Source organism: Chlorocebus sabaeus, chromosome 10, assembly GCF_047675955.1.
Source record: "Chlorocebus sabaeus isolate Y175 chromosome 10, mChlSab1.0.hap1, whole genome shotgun sequence".
NCBI lineage: Eukaryota > Metazoa > Chordata > Mammalia > Primates > Cercopithecidae > Chlorocebus > Chlorocebus sabaeus.
Genome location: NC_132913.1, coordinates 118,809,347 through 118,835,505, shown reverse-complemented (window position 1 = coordinate 118,835,505; position 26,159 = coordinate 118,809,347). Strand labels below are relative to the sequence as shown.

The window sequence follows — 26,159 nt, the reverse complement described above, 5'->3', positions numbered from 1 at the left end:
TCATATAAAATAAATGCATTAGGCAACACATTTCTCCAAAGTGCTAAATGAGATGCATTTGAAGCCTTAAATAACAGCTGTCATTGTCCATTCCCTGGGGTGTATTGTCCAAGCGGATCTAATGATGGCTTTGTTTCTCTGGAGGTTTAAATGGGTCTGGGGCCTTGTGGGCCAAGAAAGTATAAGTGGTTTAGAAAACAATGAAAACACCCATCTTTTCGATGCCATCCTGCAGACTCTTCCTGCCTTGAATGTTCAAGCTCGCCCTCTTGGCTGGAGCTATCCCATCAGCATTTTAACATGCTCAGGTTTCTCTCATCTTAAAACAAACAAAAATGCACCCCTCAGCCACTATTGCTCTTCTGTGCACAGCCCAATTGCGGGAGGAGCAGTATACACTTATTAAGCCATTTTCTCACTTCCCACCTGCTCCTCAATCCATTCATTCCGCTTTTGCTCCATCAACCCACAAAAATGCACAGCAACTGACTTCCACGCCACTAAACCCCATGTCCTGTTCTCACTTCTCTCTCGAGGAGCCTCAGAGCCTCTCTGCATTTCTCACCCGAACTTCCTTATTCCTATTCCCAGCTTGCAGTTTATAACGTCAGCAAAGAGGGCGTAACTGTCCACGCCTTTCTGCTATATAGGCACACATATAATCCCTAGCCATGTGCGTTTATACATTTGCCTCTTCCGAAATTATTGGTCAAATTACTTTACGATTTCCTTGTTTTATTTGACATTATATCCTAGACAGTCTATAAATCAGAACATGCATTTCTAGTTCTACCTTTTTTTTTTTTAATTTTAGTATATAAATGTATGTATATTCAGACATAACTTTGTTAGGTTAGCACGTTAGATCAAGTCATTACAAATTACAGAGAAAAACTTGACTTTGCATCAGAGGTTCTCTTGAGAGTTTCCAGTGGGGCAGGGATAGTAGTGGTGGAAATTGTGAGTGCACAGATTTCAGCTCAATATGATTCAGAGTGAGCATAATTTACCCTGGTCTCAGGCCCCATCCCACTAGAGCCACATTTTTTTTTTTTTTTTTTTTTGAGATGGGGTCTTACTTTGTTGCCCTGGCTGGAGTGCACTGGCAGGATCTTAGCTCACTACAGCCTCCGCCTCCCAGGTTCAAGTGATTCTCATGCCTCAGCTTCCCCAGTAGCTGGGATTATAGGCGCACGCCACCATGTAACCAGCTAATTTTTGTATTTTTAGTAGAAATGGGGTTTCACCCTGTTGGCCCGGCTGGTCTCTAACTCCTGGCCTCAAGTGATCTGCCCACCTCGGCCTCCCAAAGTGCTGGGATTGCAGGTGTGAGCCACTGTGCCTGGCCCCATTAGAACCATTTTATCTTTAGAGTCGCTAAGCAGCTAACTGAAAAGAGTGGTTTCATTTTCTGTGTTTTGGGTCTAAATATTAAATGAAAGAACATTTACATTGCTAAGCAAGATAAGGTATGACTGCAACACCTTGCAAATAATTTTGCTGTCTCCTTCAGAGTTGTCACCTTGGGAAGTGATAACCACATTCCAACAACAGTGTTACTTCTCAAAGGATTCTTGGAAATTTTCTTTTAGCCTAAGATCTGTCACTCTCTTTTTTCCCTCCAACTTTGAAAAATAGTTATAAACGTAATGCTTGCCTCCGGTGAAAGCTGAGTAAAATCCAGGCAAGCCCGGCTGTGCCCGGACTGCCCCTGCTGACACTGGCGAGGTGCAGTGAGGCCTACCCGGGAGAAAGAGCCCCCCATCTGCTGCCATCTGGTTCATCACAGAGTCCCATTTGGCCCAAATGACAGATACTTTCCTTATAATTTTCCAACTAAGCCTCTTCTAGGAATCTTTTGAAAATTCTAGTTATCACAAGTATTTTCAAACATCAACCTCTTAAAAGAGTAGCAAAAGTCCAGAAGATTACAAGACTTCTGTGTTTGTTCATTTATAGTAGACAATTGCTTTCAGAAGGAAATTTCCAAAAGTTGAGTTCTCATCATTAACTAGAACAGTTGAACAAAATGAATTTTCCCTTATAAGATAAAAACAGGATTCATAGCAAAAACAAAGCAAAACAAAAAACCAAAGCAAACTGGAAAACCCAAAGGGATGATATAAGAAGGAAAAAAAAACAGATCTCGAGAGGAACTTCTGGACACAATGAAAAAAAGTTGTTAAAAACAAATAATTAAACGTTAATTTAAACTATCATTTAGAATGATATTGAAGGGCCAGGCACAAAGGAGGTGTGACTCATTATAATCTAAAGAAGGCTGCCTGAGTCCGGGAACTGCCTAGGGGCTGGCAAACAATGGCCCATGTGTCAGGTGCCTGCTTTCGTATGCCCGCCAGCTAAGAATTATTTTTGTGTTTTAAAATATTTGAAAAAAGATTTAATGACGTAAAAAAAATTGTATGAAATTCAAATTTTCAGTGTCCATAGTTTTACAGGAACACGGCCACGTTTGGCCACTTATGTACTGCTGACAGCCACTGCGTTACAGTGGCAGAACTGAGTGGCTGGAACAGAGACTGTGTGGCCTGCAAGCCCTAAAATAGCTCCTATCTTTTCCTTTACAGAAAGCGTCTGCCGATTTCTGTTCTAAACCCAATTTTACCACCATCAACTCTGTGTGTGAGCTCAAGCTGGGGTTTTCCCTCTGGCTCCACCTATGTAAACAAAGGGGCCTGGAGAAGATGATAGGGGCCAGGACTCCTATCTAGAGGTCAAGCTCTGCACTGCGGGGCACGGCAGGAAAAGCCAGCAGGAGCACGCGCCCGCTGATGCCACCTGCAGCCCATGAAGAAAATGGCAGGCACAGAGGCCGCCTGCTGAGGAAGCATCTCCCAGCAGATCTCAGCACATCCTCTCTAGCGGGGGCTCTTAAATACCTCTTTCCCAACTGATGCCATCAGTGATCAAAAACCTGGCTTTTACACATTTCAGAAACTGACAGGCCATGACTCCAAACAAAAAACATCGTCTGACATCCACTTTTTCAGTGAATGCTCCCCGCGAATGAAGGCAGGCAGATCAAGTATGACCAGAGGGGACAACAGGTCTTTTCCTTCTGGGTCTCTGAAGGAAAACCATGTAAAATCTCGTCATCTGAAAATCCAACTACAGTCCCCGAGTCACCATTCTTTACGTCATTTCAGAGACTCACATACATTAACTTCTAAACCTTCATGCTCTAAAACACAAGCAAGTAGATTTTTCACAGCTGAGGAAACAGAAATCAAAAGAATGCAAATAACAGAGAAAACTGGTCAGTTCCGTTAGCTCTCAACTAAACCCAGGACCTCTCAAGCCAGAGACTCTCGCCAGGCACCGACACGCCCAGCACTCCCACCGCTGAGGAAGATAGGCCAAGGCTCGTGCCCCTTCAGAGCAAAAGCTCACACAGAAGAATGGTCATTGTTCAGCTTCCCATGAAACCTGAATGGCGGGCAATGCTGCGTCTCTGCTGTGAACCCAGTGAGTGTGGGAGTCTTCAAACACGGCCACTGGGCTCTCCACATGAGACCCCAAGTGAGACCTGAACCACCACCCAGCGGAGCTTTAGCCAACCCCCAGAATTGTGAGAAACAGTGTAGCAGGAATGAAAAATCTCCATTTCTGGACTAACTTGTCAAGGCAGGAAAGAGAGAATAGTTTGGTAAGAGTTTTCTATGTGGTGTCAGGAACCTCCAACTTACTTCATCATCTTCATCTTCATCATCATCAGATTCAAGAACACCATCTGGTAGCTCTTCTATAAAGAAAAAAAGAATCAATGAATAATGGATAAACAGTGGGAGCACTGGTCCACGGAATCTGTCAGCCTCTGCAGAGACAGAAACATCTTTTTTTTTTTTTTTTTTGAGACGGAGTCTCGCTCTGTCACCCAGGCTGGAGTGCAGTGGCCAGACCTCAGCTCACTGCAAGCTCCGCCTCCCGGGTATACGCCATTCTCCTGCCTCAGCCTCCCGAGTAGCTGGGACTACAGGCGCCCGCCACCTCGCCCGGCTAGTTTTTTTTTGTGTGTGTTTTTTTTAGTAGAGACAGGGTTTCACCGCGTTAGTCAGGATGGTCTCGATCTCCTGACCTCATGATCCGCCCGTTTTGGCCTCCCAAAGTGCTGGGATTACAGGCTTGAGCCACTGCGCCAGGCTGGCGACATAAACATCTTAATGAGAATGAGGTTACATTAAGGTCATCATGCTCCTAATCATCCTAATCACAACCATTTCAGTCACTGTCTGATATCATCGTAAGCAATTTTAAAGAGTAAATCTCTCCATTTTTACCAGAACACAGTTACAGTAGCATGGGAAAAATTAAAAGCCAGCATATAATTTTAGGGGAATTTAAGGGAATGAAAGTATAAAATTTTTATATCTAGGCATCATGCTAGATCCTGCCACACCCGTTATTTCACTTAATCCTTACAAATATTTTGTTGACCATTATCCCCCATTTTACAGAGAGACACAGAGAGGACAGAGACTTCTCGGTCTCACTTCCAGTAAATGGCAGACAGCTGAGATTCAAACCGAGTCTACTTCTAAACTCCATGATTTTTCCATGGGCAGTATGGGTGGTGGTCATGGCAGGTAGGGTTCCTGAAGGCTGTGTGGTCCATTGCTAGGTCTTTTTAAGAGTTTACAAAAGAGCAGTAAGTTGGTAGCACAACGGAGTTACAGAAACAAAGAGCCCCTGCTTCCTCCTCTGTAGAATAAGGATCGTATCAGTCACTTCTCAGGGGTTGGGAGGACTGCACAACACACCACAAGGGAAGCGCCTGGCCTAGGGCCAGGTACGAAGCAGGCTCTACAGAGGTGCTGGTACTTTCTCCTCCACGAAGTCTTCCCTGATCCCCTTGCTCAGCAGCCATCTCTTCCTCCCCTGAACACGCTCAGCGTTTTATCCAGAACTCCTGACAATTCACGCCACTGCTGGAAGATTGCTGCTTACTAATGAGTGAATGCCTGCTGACTTGTCTCTCACCCACTGCACTGGACTGAGTCCCTGGGGACAGAGCAGCTGACTTACGCCTCCCTCTATCCCTACTACATCTTTCTTATTATCACTTGTTTCTTGAACAAATGACATGAAGGTAAAGAAAGGCTGAAAGAAGAAAGGAAGTCAAATGGGAAGTAGGAGAAAAGAAGGAACCAAAGGCCATACTTGAGGAGAGCACCCAGCTTGTAAAGGTGGCAGGCAGGATGCACCCACATTTGATCAAACATCAAACCATTCCCAGGAAGGAAGATGTAGAAACCCACGTTCTCAACCTAGCGCTCATTCTAAAGGGAAGGACTCCACTGACTTCACTGGACCGAAGCCAGCGGGACACCAAAATGTGCCCCTGCTCACTGAGGCTTGCAGGCCCCACGGGTCGTAGCATTGCTGTGGAATGCCATTTAGTCTAGAAAGCTACTTCCCAGGCATGAAGACGTGATGCCACTCTGCTTTCTGGTTGAAGTTTAATGACTAACTTCCCTATCCACGAACAGCATACGCCATTCCACTTTCAGGAAGTGCTGCTGTACTCATCAGTTATAAACCGCTCATTTTCGAAAACAGAAATGCCTTTTTTAAGACTCTTGGCTATTTTGTAAGGCCACAGATAGCCCAGCCACGCTTCTCTTTCTCTGCCTCCCCCTGCCCAGCTCCCCTTCTCCTGACCCCATAACCTCTTGGCCTGCTGGCTCAGACTCATCCCACCACCCAGAATAATCCTGTCCTGAGAAGTGAAGTGCCTTATAGACCTCAGCACCTCTCTGGGACGACTGTCTCCCATCCTGTTCCCTGAGTTGGTGCACACTTCACGAGATGCCCACACTCTGATAACTAACGCACATGGGGCTAGAATGGCATCATTCCTTTCCCGGGGGCTCTGCCTTGCTCCTGCCCAGTGACATGGCTGGTGCCTCTGTTTTCTCTCTGGCGCTGGTTCCCCTCACTGAGGGCTGGCATTGTGGTCCAGGCCCAAGCCTGAGGACAAATCTCCCTGCTGTTGCTGTTGGCAGCTCACCCTGCGTTGTCAATGTCACCAGCTGGAATTTTCCTTTAGGCTTTGCCAGAATAGTCCTTCCCCACCTGTGGGGTTAGGTCACTAAAATATACTTGAATTTTAATACTTGAAGACCTTAAAACTTTACTGGAAAAATTGTGCTACAAGACTGAGATTGGACTTGGACGTGTGAAAACCCACAGAGATGTTTTCAAGTTTATTAAAATAGAACAAGGAAACCAATACTCTAAATAAAGATGGTGGCAATGCCATTTCACACATCTTAAGAACTGGTACACTAGCAACAATTTGCACTCTGCTATTGATTTCCACTTGAGGATGAAGACAGGCTGGAGGCTCTCCTCCTGGGTTTCATTTTGATTTGATGCTGGTGATGGATGTCGCGAGGTAGTTGTGTGTCTGGTCTTCCACCTGAATGTTCAATCACTATCAAATTTTGTTTCAAAGTGGCGGGCTCCTGCTGCTGTCCTATGGATACACAATAACTTAGGTGCTTGAGATAGAAAGAGAAATACTTGAGGCCCTCTTTATTTAAACAATAACTTACTGAACTAAATAGGTATTTCCCAAGCCTTCCAGAACACCCAGGGTTATAAAGCTTTAGCTCTGCCCAAGACAATTTCTTCCCGAGACATCCCTTACAAAAGTATAAACTGTCCCCTTATCCCACTCTAGCAGACTGGTCCAAGGGCCAGGCTTATGAAAGAGAAAAAAGATGTTTCTTGGGTCAGAGAGTAAAAGGGGCCTACCTCCTGCTTCCTGGCTGCCAGGAAGGAGGGAAGACCAGGAGACAGATGTATCTCAGTGGACTAAAACACACAGGTGGCCTTGAAGAAGATCCTCAGCCTGAATGCACCGAACTCCTGGCCCGGGAGGGCTGGGCACAGCTGATGACTATGGCACGGATGTGCAACAATCCTCCGCGCCTACCCTGTGACCTACCCAGAGAAGGCGGGAGAGCAACCTCAGGCAGGACTGGGTTCAGGTTTTATTTTATTCTTTTTCAATATGCCAGAATGAGGGTTGAGAGTCAGAAATAAAGTTACTGCAGAAAATAAAGTTCTAATTTTTGCCCACCTGAATTTGGGATGAATTATAGCTGTTCCATAAAACCCAAAGAAGAGATATTCAATGCAAATGCGCACCCAGCCTTAAAAGGACAAAGGTTTCAAAGCTCCCTGGCTGCTCTCCTCAGCTGCCTCCTTTTCATCGGGACCCCCTTGGACATCCTCGTTTCTGCGACCCAGGCAGTGATGCTCTGCCTTGGCTGCACATGGGACCCCCACTGGGAGCTTGAAATCCCCTCCCTGAGAGGTTCTGATTTAATTTATGTGGGGTACTGTCTTAAAAGATTTAAACATCCCCCCCGGTGACCGCCCTGTACAGCCAGACCGAACCCCGAGCTAGAAGAAAGGCCACCTGGGGGCTTCTGGCCTTGGCCGAGCAGCTGACTCGAGACTCACTCTTCACTTTCTGCTCAAGTGCGGAAGGGATTCACGCGTGCGACTTGCAGTGATGTGGACTGATGGGTGTCAGGGAAGGGCATGGAGAGAGACTCAGTGACAAACCTGGCCCTGGATTCCAGCAGTGCTTGGCACCTCTGGCAGGAGAACGATGTCAGGAGTCCACAGAAAGAGCCAAAGAACTTTCCCCACGACCTCTGCCCCATCCCAGGCTTCCTGGCCTTTCTCTCTCCTGCTGACTATGGGATGTGGGTTGTTATGGTAATGGAGGAGCCTGGATAGAAAGAGGATCATATTGCCTCCTTCCACACTGCAGTTGGCAGCATCAGTGTTTCCGGAGTGAATAAATAAAAGTGGGAAAATGATGAAGTTTCCTACAGTAGCATTTGCTTTCATTATCGAACCCCTGGACCCTGGGGAAGCCACCTTAATAGTGAGTCAGGATTTAGGAGGGGAAAGGGAGAGGCCACATAAAGAGAACTTACAAGGTTAGGGAAGGGTTTCTGTAATTGCTTTTAAGTTTTTTTTTGTTGACTATATGCCTAGAGTATGATAAGAGATTGTTAATCTTTGGACAATCTGGCCTTGACTATCTGGCTGAACCTTTTTTTTTTTTTTTTTTTTTTGAGATGGAGTTTCGCTCTGTCGCCCAGGCTGGAGTGCAATGGTGTTATCTCGGCTCACTACAACTTCCACCTCCCAGGTTCAAGCGATTCTCCTGCCTCAGCCTCCTGAATAGCTGGGACTACAGGCATGTGCCACCACGCCCGGCTAATTTTGTATTTTTAGTAAAGATGGGGTTTCACCACGTTGGTAAGGCTGGTCTTGAACTCCTGGCCTCAGATGATCTTCCTGCCTCGGCCTCTCAAAGTGCTGAGATTACAGGTGTGAGCCACTGCGCCTGGCCTACCTGGCTGAACTTTTGTCTATGGGTTCACTGGGTCTCCCCACCTCCCTAAAGGCCTTTTTTTTTTTTTTTTTGAGATGGAGTCTCGCTTTGTCACCCAGGCTGGAGTGCAGTGGTGCAATCTCAACTCACTGCAACTTCTGCCTCCTGGGTTCAAGCAATTCTCCTGTTTCAGCCTCCTGAGTAGCTGCGACGACAGGCCAAGTCACCACACCTGGCTAATTTTTGTATTTTTAGTAGAGACGGGGTTTCACCATGTTGGCCAGGCTGGTCTCGAACTCCTGACCTCATGATCCGCCCACCTCGGCCTCCCAAAGTACTGGGATTACAAGCATGAGCCACCGTGCCCGGCCTCCTAAAGGCCTCTTGAATGAAATGCCATGTATCTTTCTGGCAAATGTGAACAATGCAAAAGACAGATCAAAGATTCTTGCATCAAACTGACCGGAATTAAGCTGCTTGATGATGAATTCTATCTGGCGGATCATTTCAGCGTTGCCTTCTTTGATGAAGCAGCGTAGGATGTCTTCCATTCCCTAGAAGTATTGGCGAGAGTAACAGTTAACATTTCAGTGTTTTGGGGGAAACTACGTTTCAATGAGGTCATCTCATCTAATCCAAAAAATAGTATTTTGGGGAGAGGAAGAGGATATCTTGGGTGGGGGATGGAGAAGAGGAGAGAGATATCTTTATGAGATAGATACAAAAATTCAGCTCTCCCAGCAGGGCAGGGCCAAGGCAGTCATTAGTTGGTAACTATCTCTTTGGCAAGACAAACCTGGCCAGGTGTACAACTGGTCCCACAAGGGCAGAAGGAAAAATCCTTGGCTTATATTAAACATTCTTTTTGTCCTTTTTATAATTCATAGTGAAATAATTTTCTTCTTATTGACTCTCTGGCTGAATTATAACACATTTACCAAAGAAAAAAAAAAAAAAAAAAAACCACACACACAAAAAAACTATTGTAAAATGTTACCATACAATATTGCCTTAAGTTTTGGCAATATGTTGGTCTGGGGCTCGGTTTTTTCCTATGTTTTCCCTAAATTTATAAACTGTCTTCTGGATTTTAGGGCCAAATATGATAATTGAGAAGTGAAACCATATGCTTAGAGAAGTAAATGAACAAATAGAACCTCTCTTTAAACAGATTTCATTCTTTTTCTATTAAAAGAATTATAAAGTAACTACACTATACATTGTTTATAATAATACCCTGACACCAGAATTCCCAATACTAGCTAAAAGAATTCCAGGGAAAAGTAGGGATGAGATATTGACTTAAGCACATTGTCTAATTCCTCTCCCTCCTCTTCCCTGGCAGGATTTGAACGAGTCTGTACAGCTTGAGCTTATGAGGCCTCTAACCGCTGTGAGGGGAAAGTGCTTCTAGTAATGACCTCAAAACAGAGGAAGTGGAGTCCAGAAGTACTGCCAGAGAAACGGATCTAGTGGCATGTGAGCCCCTGATCAAACTGTGCCTGAACATTTTCCTGGACTTTTCAGTTACATGAGTCAATAAGTTCCCTTTTTATGTAGGCCAGTTTGGAATCAATAGCTCTAACTGAATCAAAGAAATGCCAAGTGCAGCTTTGAACCTGCTGAGTTCTTGTCATCCAAAGCAGAGCATTACCTTCTAGAAAAGTTAAATCAGTATTGTAATTGCAATTAGTTCCCCCATGAATTTAATGTGTGACCTCTCTCAAATCACTTAACTTCATCTAGCCTGTTTCTTCGACTATAAAAATGAGGATAACAATTTGAGTTGACTTGAAATTTTTAGAAGACAAAGTATATAACTGGGTGTTGGTATGCAGATATACATATTTGTCAAGATGCGCTAAACTGCCCCATGTAAGGCCTGTGCTTTTCACTGTTTGTAAATTATACCTGAAGAAATAGCCTCTAGTCCAATGGCTGGCACAGAGTGGATGCTTGATAAATGGTCAAGATTGTGCTTGCTGTGTCCAGTAGGGGTTCGTGGCTCAGGAGAGAGATCTGGTAGCTGAAGCAAAGGGAAGAAACAAGGTTCCCCAGTGATGGCAGTGAGAGAAGAGCAGAGGGTGAGAATAGAACCTTAGGGAACAGTCACACTGAGCCGGGAGGCAGAGATGGGTAAGCTCACAGAGGCGGAGGGGACCGTCTGGAAGGGAGGAGGAACTCTGGGAAGCTGTCCGTGAGTTGAGGGACCAGCAGTGCCCAGGCTCCTGTAGGACCATTTGGACATCTGGCCAGGCTTGTTGTACCAGAGAGACAGTTACCAGCCAATGCCTGCCTTGGCCCTGCACTGCTGGAAGAGCTGAATTGTATATCTCACAAATGTGTCTCTCCCCTCTTCTCCATCCCCCACTCAGTATCAGGGCCACAAGAAGGAGACAGTTATCAAGCAAAAGCAGTGTGATAAGCCCCTTTTAAAAATTTTTACTTATTCACTTATTTTTTGAGATGGAGTCTTGCTCTACTACCCAGCCTGGAGGGCAGTGACATGATCTCGGGTCACAGTAACCTCCAACTCCAGGGTTCAAGTGACTCTCCTGACTTAGCCTCCCAAGTAGCTGGGACTACAAGCATGTGCCACCATGCCTGGTTAATTTTTGTGTTTTTAGTAGAGACAGGGGTCTCGCCATATTGGCCAGGCGGTCTCGAACTCCTGACCTCAGGTGATCTGCCCACCTTGGCCTCCCAAAGTGCTGGATTACAGGTGTGAGCCACCATGCCTGGCGATAAGCCCTTAAAGTGGCAAAGATGAGAAGCGCCACTGGCTATCTCAGGAACGTCAATGTCTGAGCATTTTTACCAGTGGAGCGAGGCCAATCAATCACTCAGGGTCTATCTTTTCTTACCAGACATTACTTCTGCAAGATTATCTGCTCATTATTTGGTTATATATTTAAAGATCTTTGTTTGTTTGTTTGTTTTTGAGACAGACAGGATCTCACTTTGTTGCCCAGGCTGGAGTGTAGTGGTGTGATGACAACTCATAGCCTCAACCTCCCTGGCTCAAGCGATCCTCCCACCTTGGCTTCTGGAGTAGCTGGGACTACAGGTGTGCACCACCATGCCTGGCTAATTTTTACAAAATTATTGGTAAGACAGAGAATGCCCAGGCTGGTCTCAAAACTCCTGGCCTCAAGTGATCCTCCCGCCTTGGCCTCTCAAAGTGCTGGGATTACAGGCATGAGCCACCATGCCCAACCAGACCTTTTTATTCTCATTTACTCTCTTTCATGTATCTCTAGCGTAGTTATTACTTGGGGGCCGTGGGGGGGAACTCCTCTGTAATGAAGAATTGAAGCTGTCTTGTTTTTAGAGACAGAGTCTCACTATGTTACCCCGGCTGGAGTGCAGTGCCACAATCTCAGCTCACTGCAACCTCCGCCTCCCAGGTTCAAGTAATTCTTGTGCTTCAGTCTCCTGAGTAGCTGGGATTACAGGTGTACACCACCACGCCTGGCTAATTTTTAAAAAATTATTGGTAAGACAAGGAATGCCCAGGTTGGTCTCAAAACTCCTGCCCTCAAGTGATCCTCCTGTCTTGGTCTCTCAAAGTGCTGGGATTACAGGCATGAGCCACTATGCCCAACCAGACCTTTTCATTCTTATTTACTCTCTTTCATGTATCTCTAGCATAGTTATCACTTGTGGGGGTGTGGGGGGGAACTCTGTAATGAAGAATTGAAGATTTTTTTTTTTGTTTTAGAGACAGAGTCTCACTATGTTACCCAGGTTGGAGTGCAGTGCCACAATCCCAGCTCACTGCAACCTCCACCTCCCAGGTTCAAGTAATTCCTGTGCCTCAGCCTCCCGAGTAGCTGGGATTACAGGTGTGCACCACCATGCCTAGCTAATTTTTGTATTTTTAGTAGAGATGGGGTTTCTCCATGTTGGCCAGTCTGGTCTTCAAGACCGGTTCAACTCATGACTTCAAGTGATCCATATGCCTCAGCCTCCAAAAGTGCTGGGATTATAGGCATGGGCCACTGCACCTGGTCTGAAGTTTTCTTAATAGCAAATTCTCCAGTGAGAAATATCTTTTTTTTTTTTGGAGACAGGGTTTTACTCTGTTGTCCAGGCTAGAGCGTAGTGATGTGATCACAGCTCACTGCTGCCTCAACCTCCTGCACTCAATTGATTCTCCTGCCTCAGCCTCCCAAGTAGCTGGGACTACAGGCACGCGCCACCACACCTGGCTAATTTTTGCATTTTTTGTGGAGATGGGGTTTCACCATGTCACCCAGGCTGGTCTTGAACTCCTGGGCTCACGCAGTCTTCCTACCTCAGCCTCCTAAAGTGGTGGGATTACAGGTGTGAGTTGTATGCCCAGTCAAAATATCACATATTTTTAAAAAATCACATACATTAGGTAATATTTAATCTAAGTTATAGAAAGAAGTCATAAAACAACCGCGTCTCATCCTAAAAGTAATAACTTCTCATTTCAGATAATTTAGGTCAAGTAACAACGCCCAGGTAGACCGAAGGATAACAAAAGGTCCTAGTGAATCATCCAGATGTGTAAAAATGGTAACACAAGCAGTATGCAAAAAGTAAATAAGGAACTCCTGTTCCTGGCAGCTAGCTATGATTAAAGACCGCCATAAAGATAATCCTACAGAAGCCTGTATTTGTGTGTATAGTGTTTAAGAAAACAATTGGTCATGTGCAGACGTCTGACTAGGTGAAAGTCCCAAGCCTAGAGTGACACTGCGGCACAGGTGCAGAGGGCTCTGGAGTCAAACCGTGGTTAGCAGCCCCTCGCTGGCCGTGTGGCCCCAGGCAGAGGATTTCACCTTTAAGCCTTGATGTTGTCAGCAGCAAAAGGGGCACCAACACAGTCACTCCTTCAGGGCAACTTTGAGGGATTAAATGAGAGAAAGCATCTCTTCCAGAGACTGACAACACACACTCAACACTACATAGAACAACTAACTTCGAACTCACTTCTACTTTTACTCAGCTGAACTCTAGCGCATTCTATCGTTCCAGCTTCACAGTCTAATCCTCTATCACTAAAGGTCTTCAAGGGAAATTTTCCCCTGAGAAATTCAAATATCTATTTCAGGTAGATATAAATATTTTCCTCTAGTTATGAAAGTGATACAAGTTCTGTATAGAAAACTTGCAAACAACATACAAGAAAGAATAAAAATTACTCACAGGCCCCCACGCAGAGATAATTGGGAACATTTTGAAGTATTTCCTTCCTTTTATGTGCATTGTTTTACATAACTCAGAACATATTGATATTATGTTGCTTATTTAACTTCATGATTATTTTCATGTTTGATAAAAACCTTATAAACCACATTTTCATAGCTATAATAATAATAGCAGCTAACATCTCTCAGTGCTTACTGTGTGCTAGGCACTATTCTAAATACTTTATATTATGAGCTCCTTTAATGCTTACAATTCTATGAGTTTAGTACTGCAACAATCCTCATCTTACAGGTGGAAAAACGATCACACTGAGAGCTTCCAACTAGGAAGTGGCAGAACATGATTCAAAGCCAGGCTCAGGCTCAGGAGTACCCACTCTCAACCACTCCACCTTCCGGCCTCTTTTCTTAGTCACTCCCTCATGTTAGGTCTTGTCATTGTTTCCTGTCTTCCACTATGATCAATAAAGCTGGAATGAACATTCTGATACATACATCTTTGCTCATGTCTCGTGTGCAGCTTCAGAAGTAGAATTATGGGGACAAGAATATGAAAAATTTCTACACTGATTTTGAAAGGCCCATACTTAGGTCAGGCATGGTGGCTCATGTCTGTAATTTCAGCACTTTGGGAGGCTGAGGCAGGAGAATCACTTGAGCCCAGGAGTTCGAGACCAGCCTGGTGACATAGTGAGACCCCGTTGAAAGGAAGGAAAAGCAAAGTAAAGCAAAGCCAAGCCAAGCCAAGCCCATACCTAGTGAGCATCACAAAATACAGTGACTAGGCTGACCACCTGTAATGGACAACTGTGACACCTGTGGCTGACGAATGCCTTATAACCAGGTTCTCTACACTGTTAGTTTCCCAAGGCAACAGACAGAATACTCACATTTCAAGCCTCCTTTGCAGCTAGGGTGCAGGCACACCACTTAGATTCTGCCAAGCACATGACTTTGATTCAGAAGTGGGCAATGTGGAGGATGAGGCACGTGGGGAATACACATCATTCTGTTGGGTGGGGAGCAGCAGCACCCAGCCCTCTGGGGAGAGCAAAGGCAGTTTCTGGCATCATGGGCCTGCGCTGTGGGCCCCAGGGTCACTGGAGCAGAGCAGCCCCATGGTGTGCTTGGGCATTCCTCTGGGCTGAGTGGCTTCTAAGCCCAGCTCCCCAGCTCTCCCAGATTCTGGGAGCCTTTATAACCCGCAGAGCCTCTGGTCGGCTCCAGCCCTGGGCAGGATGTTTGTTGGGGTCTCCAGGGCAGAGGCCCATGGCTGACTATGACTCCAGCCCTAGCCGTAGGAGGCCTGTGGAGTGGGTATTAGGGCAGCTCCACTTATGTGATCTCTTCTCCAGCTCCAGGCCTTGGCAGGCTCTTAAAATTCAAATGGGCCTCAGGGGACTCATTTATTTTGTTCTCCTTTTTCCCTTTAGGTACTCTTATAAGACTACTACAATGGGATTTGGTACTAATGTAATTTTTATGTATATTGTGTCATTTTCCATGAGCACATACATTCTTACAATGAGATATTCTGCTTTTATCCCTCATTATACAGTAAAATAAAATTTTCCATACTGCTTCATACTGCTTTTCGTAATTATCATCTTCAATAGCTATTAATATTTTGAGCAAAAGAATCCTAATTTCATTAGCAATTCCTGTATTACTAGTTATTTATCCAGCTTTTTGCTCTTATAAAAATGTTGAAATGAGCATTGTCATGCATAGAGCTCTTCTTCTGTGCATCAACAACCAGAAGAAAATGAACGAATCCAAAAGATGGATCCTTTAGTGATTTTTCATGTAACTGCCAAACTGCTTTCCAGAAGGACTGTGCTGACACACATACAAATACCAGCAGGCACCAGGCATGGTGGCTCACGCCTGTAATCCCAGCACTTTGGGAGGCCAAGGCGGGTGGATCACCTGAGGTCAAAAGTTTGAGACCAGCCTGGCCAACATAGTGAAACCCTGTCTCTACTAAAAATATAAACATTAGCCGGGCATGGTGGTGGGCACCTGTAATTCCAGCTACTCAGGAGGCTGAGGCAGGAGAATTGCTCGAACTTGGGAGGCAGAAGTTGCAGTGAGCAGAGATCGCGCCACTGTGCTCCAGCCTGGGTGACAGAGCGAGACTCCATCTCAAAGAAATAAAGAAATAAAAACTAAATACCAGCAGGGCTGAGGACATCAATTCTGCCTCCACTTCCCTAGCACCATGCATGAGCAGATGTCAAGGTGGAGGGATTGTGGGAAATGTTTTCCTTGTTGTCTTATTTCCTTCATTATTCAGCATTTCTAGCCTCCCTTGCAGCTAGGGTGCAGGCACACAACCTAGACTCTGCCAAACAAATGCACCCATGTGAGACCTACATGCAAAGAGAATATAATGCCTTTATCAATCTAAAAACTTCCTCAAGGATAAACATGAAAGGAGGGAAATCTCAGGGTTTTAGAAAAACCTTATTGTGGGCATGAACATCCCTTAGAGGTCACTCTTACAAATAATTAAGTAGGTAACTGCCTAGGTGATGTGTTAAAAGCTTCCTCTTCTCAGGCTAAAAGGGGGTTCCTCCCTGGCTTATATCTTTAATCTCTGTTAAATGCCAGAGGGAAGCTTATTCTACTTACATCTTTTTTTTTGAGACGGAGTCTCACTCTGTTGCCCAGGGTGGAGTCCAGTAGCATGATCTCGGCTCACTACAACCTCTGCCTTCCGGGTTCAAGCGATTCTCCTGCCTCGGCCTCCTGAGTAGCTGGGATTACAGGTGTCCACCACCATGCCTGGCTAATTTTTGTATTTTCAGTAGAGACAGGGTTTCTCCACGTTGGCCAGGCTGGTTTCGAACTCCTGACCTCAGGTGATCCGCCCACCTCAGCCTCCCAAAGTGCTAGGATTACAGGCAGGAGCCACCGTGTCCTGTCATCTACTTACATCTTTACGTAAGTAATCCACATTTCCTTTTCAAAGTCAAAAACTCACAACCTATCTAGAAATCTATGTAGAAGCCATTAAGGAAAATATTAACATATTTGGCTATCATTAAAGCTAATGTTTGACCAAAACCACCATAATGTTTTTTGTTTTTTTTTTTGAGATGGAGTCTCACTCTGTTGCCCAGGCTGGCGTGCAGTGGCATGATCTCGGCTCACTGCAACCTCTGCCTTCCGGGTTCAAGAGATTCTCCTGCCTCAGGCTCCTGAGTAGCTGGGATTACAGGTGTCCGCCACTATGCCCGGCTAATTATGGTATTTTTAGTAGAGACAGGGTTTTTCCATGTTGGCCAGGCTGGTCTCAAACTCCCGACCTCAGGTGATCTGCCTATCTCAGCCTCCCAAAGTGCTGGGATTACAGGCATGAGCCACCATGCCCCGTCATCTACTTACATCTTTATGTAAGTAATCCACATTTCCTTTTCAAAGTCAAAAACTCACATCCTATCTAGAAACCCATGTCAGAAGACATAAAGGAAAATATTAACAGATTTGGCTATCATTAAAGCTAATGTTTGACCAAAACCACCATGATTTTTTTTTTTGTTTGAGTTTTTGAGACAGAGTCTTGCTCTGTCACCCAGGCTGGAGTGCAATGGCATGATCTTGGCTCACTGCAACCTCTGCCTCCTGGGTTCAAGTAATTTTCCTGCCTCAGTCTCCTGAGTAGCTGGAATTACAGGTGCCCGTCACCACACCCAGCTAATTTTTGCATTTTTAGTAGAGACAGGGTTTCACCAAGTTGGCCAGGCTGGTCTCAAACTCCTGACCTCGTGATCTGCCCACCTCGGCTTCCAAAAGTGCTGGGATTACAGGCATGAGCCACCGCTTCTGGCCAACTACCACAATTTAAAAAGACAAACCAAAATTGAGAAAATATTTGTAGTATTTTTCAAAAGAATAATAGCCCCTCACTTCTCTTGTGCTTTTTTCTTTGACCCACAGTTACTTAGGAGTATGTGGCAGCCAGCCCCAAGGCAGCCCCAGTGATTCCACCTCCTGGAAGTCACTCCCTTGTTCAATCCCCTCCACATAGTACCAGGGTGGGTCGGTGTAACCAAGAAAATAAATGCGGTGGTATCTCATTTCTGAGAGTAGGTTTTTCTAAAAGACACTGGGGCTTCTGTCTTGCTTACTTTCTCTCTCAAATCACTCATTCTAGGGGAAGCCAACTGCCATGTCAAGAGAAGTCTTATGGAGAGCTCCAAAGGAGAAGCAAATGAGGTCCCCAGTCAACAGCCAGAAGAAAACTGAGGCCTCCTGCTGACAGCCATGTGAGTGAGCTTGGAAGCAGAGGCTGAAGTCTCAACTATAAACTGAGCAACTCTTAGTTAGGACTACTCTGCTATCTTGAATGTTTGACCCAGAGAAACAGTCATTGGTAGCTTAGTGATAGGGATATGTTCCGAGAAATGTGTTGTGAGACGATGTCATTATTGTATAAATATCATAGAGTAAGTGACAAACCCAGATGGTATAGCCTACTACACACCTAGGCTATATGGCATAGCCAATAAGATCCTAGGGTACAAACCTGTTCAGCACGTGACTGTGTTGAATACTGTAGGCAACTGTAACAAGGTGGTATTTGTGTATCTAAGCATCTCTAAACATAGGTAAGAAACAGTAAAAATACAGTATTATAATCTTATTGGACCATTATCATATATGCAGTCTTTTGTTGACCAAAATGTCGTTACGTGGTGCATGACTGTAATTTAAAAATTCAAGGGCCAGGCTCAGTGGCTCATACATGTAATCCCTGCATGGAGGCCAAGATGGGAGGATCGCGTGAGCCTAGTAGTTTGAGACCAGCCTGGGCAACATGGCAAGACCCCGTCTCTTAAAAAAATCAGCTAGCTGTGGTGGCACGCACCTATAGTCCCAGCTACTGGATAAGCTGAGGCAGGAGGATGGTTTGAGCCTGGGAGATGGAGGCTGCAGTGCACTGTGATCAGGCCACTGCACTCCAGCCTGGGCAAAAGAGCAAGACTCTGTCTCAAAAACGAAAACAAAAATCGGCTGGGCACAGTGACTTATGTCTGTAATCTCAGCGCTTTGGGAGGCTAAGGCAGATAGATCACTCGAGGTCAGGAGCTTGAGACCAGCCTGGCCAAGATGGTGAAACCCCATCTCTACTAAAAATACAAAAATCAGCTGGGTGTGGTGGTGCATGCCTGTAGTCCCAGATGCTTGGGAGGCTGAGGCAGGAGAATCGCTTGAACCCAGGAGGCAGAGGTTGCAGTGAGTCAAGATTGTGCCACTGTACTCCAGTCTGGGTGACAGAGCCAGACTCTGTTTCAAAAACAAAAACAAAAAATTCGTTTAAGCCACTAAGTTTTGGGGTAAATTGTTATGCAGTAATAGATAATACCAGTGTGCTGTTGATTTTCCAAACATTTAGGGGTTTCCTAGACACCTTACTGTTACCTTTATATTTTTCACCATATGTCTTCATTATTTATCCAATCATTTTTCCGCCCCATTCGCTCACATTGCTCTCCTTCTGCAACTCCTATTGGGTATCTGTCAGACCTAATGTTGTCACATAGGTCTCCAAAGCTCTGTCCCTCTCTTCCATCTTTTTTCTCCCTGCTCTAGGATCTCTAAGGGCAGTCCTTCTCTCACAAGCTGCAACTGTGACTCTTCCTCACATGGTCCCTGTCCTCGGCTTCACTTCCCGCCCCCTCCATCCCTTTGCCCTGGTGTCTTTCCTCCATGCTGCATTTCACACTTGGAATGTTACCTCCATTCTTTCTCTTCAGCCTACATGTTTTTTCTTCTTCATTGCCTTGGTTGGGAGTCCCTTTCTTTCACTGAAATGACCATAATGCAGAATTTCAGCAAGTTTATTTCCCCCTGTTCTGTAGTGACATTTAAAAGCAGTAGGCAATTAAGGTCCATTGTTTAGTGTGATCCCATAGAATGGTTCTTAAATCAGTTTCATCTCTGGTGTAACTCTTGTGTTTTTTTTTTTTTTTTTTTTTTTGAGACGGGGTCTCGCTCTGTCCCCCAGGCTGGAGTGTAGTGGCCGGATCTCAGCTCACTGCAAGCTCCGCCTCCTGGGTTCACGCCATTCTCCTGCCTCAGCCTCCCGAGTAGCTGGGACTACAGGCGTCCCGTCCGCCACCTCGCACGGCTAGTTTTTTGCATTTTTTAGTAGAGACGGGGTTTCACCGTGTTAGCCAGGATGGTCTCGATCTCCTGACCTCATGATTCACCCGTCTTGGCCTCCCAAAGTGCTGGGATTACAGGCTTGAGCCACCGCACCCCGCCTTCTGGTGTAACTCTTGATGTAATTTTAAATGATCAATGAGAAGATTTAGCAATTCCTCTAAGTAAGCAAAACCAATTAGAAGAATGTTTTATTGGTCCCAATGAGAATTTTGCCTGTGTTTTGAGGGTGGAAATATATTGCCTTTCGTAACAGCATTTAATACACTGTTAACCTGGTTTCACATGGTGGAAAGAAAAAGGACAAAACTCTAGCTGTTTTGCTGATTAGATCTAGAAACATTTGTCCTTTCAAAATAAGATACTAATCACCTGAGGTTTGTTTTTTACTTCACATACAAGTGTTAACATACACACTAAATACTGAGTTTATTATTTACCAACCAAACCTAGTCCTAGACAGTTTTATAATCTTTTCCATTTGGTTGCCATCAGAGTGTAACTTTGCAAAAGTCAGCCTGCTGGGAACTTTTTAACACTTTAATTTTTAACCATTTAGGAGTTAGGGATCCCCTTGAGGATCTGATAAAAGCTACAGACTCTCTCCCGGGAAATGGCAAATATACATTTCGCCTACAATTTCAAGGAGTTTGTAAAGGATCTCAGCCCTTCTATGGAGCCCAATCGAGGAGGTCTGGCTCTAAAAGCTCTGAACTGTAACTGTGGCACTGAAGGAAGCTCATATGTTTCTCAGGCACGTTTTCTTACCATTGCTCTTGCTTCCTCACGGATGGATGGAACAGAAAGGATGCTGTACAAAGCTCCATTCACATATGGCTGTATCTTTAAGGGGAGGAAAAAAACCAGTTATTTGCAAGTTTTCAAATACTGCACAACTCTATATCAAACACCACACCTCAGAACAATCTGGCAAATGGGGAGAGTGGGTGTTCCCATCCTCGCAGCTCTCCTGTGCTTCAGGATGTATGCTCCCAAGTGACAGACATCTCCATCTGCATGTCCAAGTGACAGCTACCACTGAGTCTAAAACCAAATTTGTCACTCCCTCCCAAAGCTTACTCCTGCTGCATTTCATTGCTTAATTAAAGTTACCTTTAACCTCCTGATCACTCAGGCTAGAAACTCTGGAGTCACCATTGATTTTTTGTGGTTGTTATTCAGTCTCCAATGCTCAGTCTTTAAGCCTCTTTGATAGGAATCCCTTTTTTCCATATCCACTGCTACTGTCCTTGTTCAGACATCATTGCCCATGACCTAGGCTACATCAGATCTCCAAACCAGTATCTCTACCCTCAATATTCACCCTTTAATGTAACCATCAGATCACTCCCAACATTCTACAGTATGGGCCAAATCATCCCTCTCTCCATCTCAGAAATCTTCCATAAAGCCCAGTTGGAAAGGTGGGACTCCTTGGTGTGGCACACAGGATCTTCAAGGCGTGGCCTTTATCTCATCCCCTCTGCTTCTCCCTCCCTGCCACCACAAAGTGTCCATACTACCTAAGGGATGCCCCCTACCAGGCTGTTCCATGTCTCAGCCAGGTTCTGGCAGTTCACCTTGCCAGGAATGATCTTCACACATACAATGAACCTTGAAAACTCAGTCCAGACACGTCTCCTGGGAAGGCTCTCCTGAACTCACTCCTGCCTCCCTGCCCCCAGACAGGGTGCTCACTTCCACTTCTTGTACCTCCCTCCACTACAGCACTGGAGGCAGTATCCTTTTAAATTCATACTATGTCCCCTCTATTCTGAGCTTTTTGAGGACACGACCCATGTTTTACTTGCACACACCTGGCGTAGAGCATGGCAGGTGCTGATAAGCAAGTTCTCTTTCCAGCAGGCTGTACGCTTTGCCCGCCACAGCAATGGAGGAGGGCTCCTTTCCCACTGCCCTCCCTCAGCACTGGACTTGATTAGCACTTTCAACGCTTGCCAAGCTGATGGGTAAAAAAAGACATCCTACAGCTTTTATTTTCAGTTCCCGATTGAACTAGCATGATTGAACATCTTTTCACATTTCTGGGGCAGCACGATTCTGTGAACTGTCTAGTCATATCCTTTATCCTTTTTTTCGACTGGATTGCTTGACTTTTACTTACCAATTTATACCAGCTCTTCATCTATTAGGAACATTAAACTTTCGTCACATGTGATACAACTTTTCCTCGGGGTTTCATTCATCTTTTGACTTTGATTATGGCATCTTTTTCCAATAAAAAAATGTAATGTTCATATAGTCAATTATGTGCATCTTTTTCTTTATTTCGGTTTTGTCTTTCAAGATCATGACTACTACAGTGTAGTAAACACATTTCTTGGTTCTAAAAAATATATATATACACATATATATACACACAGATATATATATGTTGTTTTTCAAGCTCATTTTCTTTTTATTACTTTTTTTTTTTTTTTTTTTTGAGACAGAGTCTCACTCTATCATCCATGCTGGAGTACAATGGCACAATCTCAGCTCACTACAACCTCCATCCCCCAAGTTCAAGTGATTCTCATGCCTCAGCCTCCTGAGTAGCTGGGATTACAGGCACATGCCACCATGCCTGGCAAATTTTTGTATTTTCAGTAAAGATGGGGTTTCACCATGTTGGTCAGGCTGGTCTCGAACTCCTGACTTCAAGTGATCCTCCCGCCTCGGTCTCCCAAAATTGCTGGGATTACAGGCGTAAGCCACCACGCCCGGCCTATCCAGCTCATTTTCAAAGCCAATGCATTCGTAACAGGTAATGATATGATTAGAATCCTTTGGTTTATTAAGTTTTCAGAGCAGACATATTGGTTCCAGTACTTGAAACCAACCTTTATTATGAGATGGAAGAATATGTTTCCCACTGGTTTCACCTGCCTGAGTTGAATAAAGTGAGGAACAGAGTTCATTCAGGCCTAGAAGTAGTTAAGAGCTCACTAGTTTTAAAATATAAAGTGAATGTCACAAAGCCACCAAACATCCACTAGCTAAAGAAGTCACCCCAATCAGTGAATAGGGCTATTGTAAAATGTGAATGGAATGACCATAGTGGGAGCTGTCTGCTTGAATTGGGAACAGACGGGCCGGGGGTGGTGGCTCACGCTTTAATCCCAGTACTTTGGGAGGCCGAGGTGGGTGAATCACCAGGTCAGGAGTTCAAGACCAGCCTGGCCAACATGGTGAAACTCTGTCTCTACTAAAAATACACAAAATTAGCCAGGCGTGGTGGTGGGCACCTGTAACCCCAGCTACTTGGGAAGCTGAGGCAGGAGAATCACTTGAATCTGGGAAGCGGAGGCTGCAGTGAGCCAAGATCACACCACTGCACTCCAGCCTGGATGATAGAGTGAGACTCTGTCTCAAAAAAAAAAAAAGAAAGAAAGAAATAATTGGGAACAGATGTGTGGAAACCAAGTGGTACTCAATCGTATCCTGCTCAGATATACCCCTGGGTCTCATCTGTCTAAAGTGGTCAGATTTTTGTTGAAGCTTGGCCATGGTTTCTGCAATGGCATTTGTAGAAGGCAAGTGAGAGAACAATCATATTTGATTATTTGTTTTTGTTAATTTGTTTACCCACACCTCTACTTTATTTAAAAAGAGCTTGAGGCCCATAGGTTGAAAACTTAGAAAAGAACACTAGGTGTTGGGGGACGCTGGTGAGGGCAAACACTAGTACAGCCGTTCTGGAGGACGATTTGGCAGGACTCAGTGACCTGAAACTGACGTATGCTGGCAGCCAGCAGTGATGAGTGTCTACGCATCCCTGGAAGCTCTGGCACAGGCTCCCGAGGGGCAGGTGCGGCCATGTCCACTGAGGGCTGCTGTGGCAACAGAGAGTGGGAGGCACCCAAAGTGTACAGGCTGGATAAGTAGAATGGCAGGGGTGCAAACAAGGGGCTATTTTGCAGTAGTGACACTTAATGAACTAGACATATGTAAAGCAACATAGAAAGGTCCTAAAAACACAGGGGAAAAGCCATCAACAGAATGAGACCTAGAGGGTAATCTATTTCTGTAAATTCAATACACATGTACACAGTATCATATCTCTTTTAAGGCTCCATCCACATCCACAGAGATACATTAAACATACCAAGGGAGTGGCACGTGAGGGAGGAATGTTGGGGACTAGATGATGAGAAAAAGCAATGCCAGAGGGGCCCGGCACAGGCCAGTGGGCCAAGCAGACGGGGACAGAAAGAACAACATCCTGCTTCTGACTTCCAAAATTCTAAAAATTATAAAAGATTTCCAGCTGCTTATGAAAATCCCCGGAGGAGGGAGAACATGTACAGTTTTCAAACACAGCAACCATCCTGGGCCAGCTGTGGGCCTGTGGGGTCACAGGCATTGGGTCCCCAGTGCAGCATCCCCCGAGCCCAGGGCCAGCAGTGCTGAATGAGTACCTCATGGTTTTCATGGCCAAGAAGATCCGAAAGGACTTTGAGCACGAGGCCTGCCACCTTGGCACACATGTTCTTCCCTGTGGGAAACAAACCAAAGCTAAACATGACACGTCTAAACCCAGAAGCAGAATTTTGGGTCACGTGGACTTGGGGACAAATCTTGGCTCCTCTGCTCATGAGCTGTATGACCGCAGGTGAGTCACATAACCAGTCTGGGCCTCAGTTTCCTCCTCTTTACAACAGAGATTACTATTCATGCCTACTTCAAAGGGTGATGCAAAATTAAATAAACTAATGTATGTAAAGGACTCAGTGTAGCATACAATCTCAGTGCTCAGTAAACCACCCCAAGTGGTGGCTATTACTCTGGTCAGAGCACAGAGCGAGTCATTTCTGTGAAAGCACAATACATTATAGAGCAATGTTCTCCCTCCCACGCACGGATACCAGCATCACGAAGACCATACAGGCATTTTAGTAGCTATAAACGTCATCATAAAAATCACCGCAAATAAGGTGGTGATGATGAAGAAAAGCTAATTCTAATCTGATCAACGTATTAGAAGTTAGGACTTCTGGCTGGGAGTGGTGGTTCATGCCTGTAATCCCAGCACTTTGGGAGGGCGAGGCGGGTGGATCACTTGAAGTCAGGAGTTCAAGATCAGCCTGGCCAACATGGTGAAACCCCATCTCTACTAAAAATACAAAAATTAGCCGGGCGTGGTGGTGGGCACCTGTAATCCCAGCTACTCAGGAGGCTGAGGCAGGAGAATCGCTTGAACCTGGGAGGCAGAGGTTGCAGTGAGCCAAGATCACACCACTGCCTCTAGCCTAGGCGACGGAGCGTGTCTTCATCTCAAAAAAAAAAAAAAAAAAGAAAGAAAGAAAGAAAGAAAAAAAGCTAGGACTTTTTGCACATGCTATTCTTTAAAATGACTGAAATAATAGTCATTTACTCAGTCAACCACACACAGTTACGTGGTTCAGTCTACAAAGTATACGGAGGTGAAGATGCTTCCAACAAGTACTCCTGAGTCAGCTATTTATCCAGGGGGCCTTTCTCTCCAAACACTGGATGCTCAGGCTGAGGAAAGCCAAAGCCTAGACTTGGCATCTCTTCTAAAGAAGCTTCTTTCATCCCAGGTAACAACTGAAATGAGATAGTACCTGTACCTGGAAAAGCTAAAATCACTGCCTTCAGTGATCAAGTATATAAATGACTGATCAAGTATATAAATGACTTATGCCCACAGGAGAACCTCCACCTCCAGGGCTGGGGCAGGGAAAAGCGTGTGATTCAAGGCAGGAAGTGTGGTTTAGTGTCATTGCTACTGCGGCCAGCTTAATCCTATAGGATCTTGGGAACACACTTCTTTGTCTTCAGAAAAGGGGATCATATTCTTAATTGCCTACCTTTGAACAATGCAATAAAGAAAAATGTAAATGAACTTAGTCTCCTCTTAATGTGGGCACTACATATATACAAGACATTTTTTCCAGAGTGAGAAGGGATTTTGTCTTCAGGGATTCAACAGCTTGATACCTAGTTGGAAATGCTTTCCACTCTTTTTTCTGTTTTTAGTTTTCTACGAGACTAAAAGCAAACCACATCATGCTCACTAGAAACCCAGCTTCAAAGGTCAAGATCTCTTCCCCTTCTTACAATAGAATGAGGGTTGGGGGGCTGAGACCTGCACTGCGGAGACAGAGGTTCATAAGCAAAGCCACCGAGTACTCCAGCGTGTAGTCAGACAGGCAGTCGGGGTCCTTCAGAGCATCAACCAGCCAGAAGATGAGGCCGTCTTGAATCATCGCTGTCTGCAGGGGGCGCCTGGGAAGAAACAGCCTACTGTAAATAAAAACTGCCAAGAAACGTTTCATATAAGAGGAAACAGTAGGCTGGGTGCAGTGGCTCATGCCTGTGATCCCAGCACTTTGGGAGGCCAAGGCGGATGGATCACCTGAGGTCAGGAGTTGGAGACAAGCCTGGCTAACATGGTGAAACCC

General features: G+C 45.1%; 1 protein-coding gene across 9 annotated transcripts in view; it reads right to left on the bottom strand.

Annotated features, from left to right (window-relative positions):
- Nucleotides 1-26,159, bottom strand: part of ARMC9 (armadillo repeat containing 9) — a 177,307-nt gene that overhangs the window by 74,349 nt on the left and 76,799 nt on the right. For all 9 annotated transcript variants that reach the window (XM_038001389.2, XM_038001390.2, XM_038001392.2 and 6 more), the window contains 5 exons: nucleotides 25,844-25,983; nucleotides 24,153-24,229; nucleotides 20,500-20,574; nucleotides 8,844-8,934; nucleotides 3,708-3,763 (listed from right to left, as the gene is read on the bottom strand). In XM_038001389.2, coding sequence (XP_037857317.2) covers nucleotides 3,708-3,763; nucleotides 8,844-8,934; nucleotides 20,500-20,574; nucleotides 24,153-24,229; nucleotides 25,844-25,983 — 439 coding nt within the window. The remainder of the gene's footprint in view (nucleotides 1-3,707; nucleotides 3,764-8,843; nucleotides 8,935-20,499; nucleotides 20,575-24,152; nucleotides 24,230-25,843; nucleotides 25,984-26,159) is intronic.